This window comes from Echiichthys vipera, assembly GCF_963691815.1.
Source record: "Echiichthys vipera genome assembly, chromosome: 3".
Taxonomy (NCBI): Eukaryota; Metazoa; Chordata; class Actinopteri; order Perciformes; family Trachinidae; genus Echiichthys; species Echiichthys vipera.
In genome coordinates, this window is record NC_139828.1 from 207,124 (window position 1) to 211,331 (window position 4,208).

General features: G+C 56.2%; 1 protein-coding gene across 2 annotated transcripts in view; it reads right to left on the reverse strand.

Annotated features, from left to right (window-relative positions):
- Positions 1 to 2,071: 2,071 nt before the first annotated feature.
- palm1a (paralemmin 1a) overlaps positions 2,072 to 4,208 on the reverse strand; it is an 8,642-nt gene continuing 6,505 nt past the window's right edge. Inside the window, exons 7-9 of one of the 2 annotated variants that reach the window (XM_083911604.1) lie at positions 4,127 to 4,192; positions 3,452 to 3,583; positions 2,072 to 2,915 (exon numbers count right to left, since the gene is read on the reverse strand). In XM_083911604.1, the coding sequence (XP_083767730.1) occupies positions 2,245 to 2,915; positions 3,452 to 3,583; positions 4,127 to 4,192 (869 nt within the window). In that variant the 3' untranslated portion in view covers positions 2,072 to 2,244. The remainder of the gene's footprint in view (positions 2,916 to 3,451; positions 3,584 to 4,126; positions 4,193 to 4,208) is intronic. The other variant, XM_083911605.1, reaches the window with a different exon arrangement.

The following is a 4,208-nucleotide window of genomic DNA, read 5'->3' on the forward strand; positions in this document are numbered from 1 at the left end:
GAGACAGGTCGATGACGTCATGATGACGTCATGATGACATCACACACGTAAAAACAAACAGGACGAGAAAAACTCACCTGAACCGGACTGCAGCTCCAACTGACTGAAGAGTGTGTGTGTGTGTGTGTCTGTGTCTGTGTCTGTGTCACTGTGTGTGTGTGTCTGTGTCTGTGTGTGTGTGTGTGTGTCTGTGTGTGTGTCACTGTGTGTGTGTGTGTGTGGGTGTGTGTGTGTGTGTGTATGGGTGTGTGTGTGTGTGTGTGTGTGTGTTGCTGAGCAGTGGAATTTGTCAGGAATGCTGCTGACAAACAGAAACACTCACAATGGCTGACCCAGCCCACACACACACACACACACACACACACACACACACACACACACACACACACACACACACACACACACACACACACACACACACACACACACACACACACACACACACACACACACACACACACACACACACACACACACACACACACAGGGACAGGGACAGGAACAGGAACAGGAACAGGGACAGGAACAGGAACAGGAACAGGGACAGGAACAGGGACAGGAACAGGGACAGGAACAGGGACAGGAACAGGGACAGGAACAGGGACAGGGACATGAACAGGGACAGGAAGAGGAACAGAGACAGGAACAGGAACAGGAACAGGGACAGGAACAGGGACAGAGACAGGGACAGGGACAGGGACAGGAACAGGGACAGGGACAGGAACAGGAACAGGGACAGGGACAGGGACAGGAACAGGAACAGGAACAGGGACAGGGACAGGGACAGGGACAGGGACAGGGACAGGAACAGGGACAGGAAGAGGAACAGAGACAGGAACAGGAACAGGAACAGGGACAGGAACAGGGACAGAGACAGGGACAGGGACAGGAACAGGGACAGGAACAGGGACAGGGACAGGAACAGGGACAGGAAGAGGAACAGAGACAGGAACAGGAACAGGAACAGGGACAGGAACAGGGACAGAGACAGGAACAGGGACAGGGACAGGGACAGGGACAGGGACAGGGACAGGAACAGGAACAGGAACAGGGACAGGAACAGGGACAGGGACAGGGACAGGAAGAGGAACAGAGACAGGAACAGGAACAGGAACAGGGACAGGAACAGGGACAGGAACAGGGACAGGGACAGGAACAGGGACAGGGACAGGAACAGGAACAGGAAGAGGAACAGGAACAGGAACAGGGACAGGAACAGGGACAGGAACAGGGACAGGAACAGGAACAGGGACAGGGACAGGGACAGGAACAGGAACAGGGACAGGAACAGGAACAGGAACAGGAACAGGGACAGGAACAGGGACAGAGACAGGAACAGGGACAGGGACAGGAACAAGAACAGGAACAGGAACAGAGACAGGGACAGGAACAGGAACAGGAACAGAGACAGGGACAGGAACAGGAACAGGGACAGGAACAGGAACAGGAACAGGAACAGGGACAGGGACAGGAACAGGAACAGGAACAGGGACAGGAACAGGGACAGGGACAGGAACAGGGACAGGGACAGGGACAGGAACAGGAACAGGGACAGGAACAGGAACATGAACAGGAACAGAGACAGGAACAGGGACAGGAACAGGAACAGGAACAGGGACAGGAACAGGGACAGGGACAGGAGCAGGGACAGGAACAGGAACATGAACAGGAACAGGGACAGGAACAGGAACAGGAACATGAACAGGAACAGGAACAGGAACAGGGACAGGAACAGGGACAGGGACAGGGACAGGGACAGGAACAGGAACAGGAAGAGGAACAGGAACAGGGACAGGAACAGGAACAGGAAGAGGAACAGGAACAGGAACAGGGACAGGAACAGGAACAGGAACAGGAACAGGAACAAAGTCTCGTCTTCATCGTTTCATTTTATTTCCTTTAAAACCAAAAAAGCTGAAACTCACAAATCAAATAAATACAATTCACTTTTTTACATCGTGGAGTTTAAAAAGAGAGAGGCTACTGTTACGATGCTAATGCTAAGCTAATGCTAGGCTAATGCTAAGCTAATGCTAGGCTAATGCTAGGCTAATGCTAAGCTAACCGTTGTCTCAGCAGGAAACATGAGTAGAAAAGTAAAAAGGCTTCAGGAAAATAGAAAAAGAAAGTTTTAGGAAACAGAGAAAGAAGAAACAGGAAATGACGTCATGGCGTTAGAGGCGGGGCTTAGGGCAGTGGGTGGAGCTTAGTCCCGGGGGAAGTCTCCGTCCCTTTATTATGATGTCACATGATGCTGCAGCACTTACACGGCTGCTTCTCCTTCTTCACCTCCACCGCTCCTCCCTTCACCTCCTTCACCTCCTCCGCCGTCTCCCCGTTGCTGCCCGCCGTCTCCCCGTTGCTGCCCGCCGTCTCCCCGTTGCTGCCCGCCGTCTCCCCGTTGCTGCCTGCCACCGCCGCCGGCGTCTCCGGTGGTTTGGTGGAGGTTGAGGTGTAGTTTGGCGGGACGGTGGAGGCGGGTGGAGGCGCCGCTGGTGTCTGGGCACCGCCGCTCTCCTCCTGCTCCCTGACCGGTGACGTGTTCCCGTTGGCGTCCTCGATGACCACGAGCTCGGCCTTCACGGTGCCCTGCAGACCCAGAACCCTCTTGGTCTCGTCCTCGTCCTCCACGCTCTGGTACCCCATGAACACCATGGTGACGGGGTTCTCCGCGCTGGCCTCCGCCACGATCGGCTCACCGCCGGGTTCGGCCTCCAGCCCCGTGATCTCTGCGGGCGGCGGCGGCGGCGGCTCGTCGGCACAAGTCGACTCCTGGACCTCCGCTGTCGGGAGAGAGGTCACCGTGGCGACGGTCTGTGACATCATCGAGGCCTCGTCGGCTTTGTGGATGAGTTCTTCGACCTCGGAGAAGCTGAGCAGCTGGACGCCATCGTCCCCGTTCATCTCATGGACCACTGAGAACCAGAACCAGGGTTAGACCGCAGCACGAGGACCGGGGACAGAGAACGCGTTCTAACGGGGACAGAGAGTGTTCTCCTGTCCTCGTTAGAGAACGTGTTCTAACGGGGACAGGAGAACGTTCTCTAACGAGGACAGGAGAACGTTCTCTAACGAGGACAGGAGAACGTTCTCTAACGAGGACAGACGAGGACAGGAGAACGTTCTCTAACGAGGACAGACGAGGACAGGAGAACGTTCTGTAACGTGGACAGACGAGGACAGGAGAACGTTCTCTAACGGGGACAGGAGAACGTTCTCTAACGTGGACAGACGTGGACAGGAGAACGTTCTCTAACGAGGACAGACGTGGACAGGAGAACGTTCTCTAACGAGGACAGACGGGGACAGGAGAACGTTCTCTAACGCGGACAGGAGAACGTTCTCTAACGAGGACAGACGAGGACAGGAGAACGTTCTCTAACAGGGACAGACGTGGACAGGAGAACGTTCTCTAACGAGGACAGACGAGGACAGGAGAACGTTCTCTAACCTTTCCTCTCGTCCTCGTACACTTTGACCCCGTGGCCGGAGAAGTCGACAGGAAGTGTGGTGTTCGTGGACAGAACCCTCGTCTCCCCCGTCACTTTGTCCCGCTCCACTTTAATCTCCACAGAGTACATCGCTGGAGAGGGGGCGGGGCCAGAGAGGGGGCGGGGGCAGAGAAGGGGTGGGGTCAGAGAAGGGGCGGGGCCAGAGAAGGGGGGGGGGGGGGATGGGGGACAGGGAATGGGCGGGGTAATAGAAGGGGCGGGGTCAGAGAAAGGGCGGGGTTAGGGAGGGGCAGCGAAGGGGCGGGGTCAGAGAAAGGGGGGGGCAGCGAATGGGCGGGGTCAGAGAAAGGGGGCAGCGAAGGGGCGGGGTCAGAGAAAGGGCGGGGTTAGGGAGGGGGCAGCGAAGGGCGGGGTCAGAGAAGGGGCGGGGTTAGAGAAGGGGCGGGGTTAGAGAAAGGGGGTTAGGGTTAGATGAGTTTTCACACTTTAACCATCTTAGGCCACGCCCACCGCCACAGAAGTTAACGTCCTCAGGGCGCCGTACAGACGCGCTCACATGATATTTATATTTCACAGAATCACAGCAGGTGAAACCATGGTTACGTACAGTGATGTCACTTCCTGTTCCCTGATGACCCAGAACAGCCAATCAGAGCGGTGCAGCCGGGACTCACCTCTCTTCATCTCCTCCGTCTCCTCGCCGCCGGCGTTCACTCCAGGGCTTCTGTGAACTTTGACTTCTGCAAAGGCTCATGG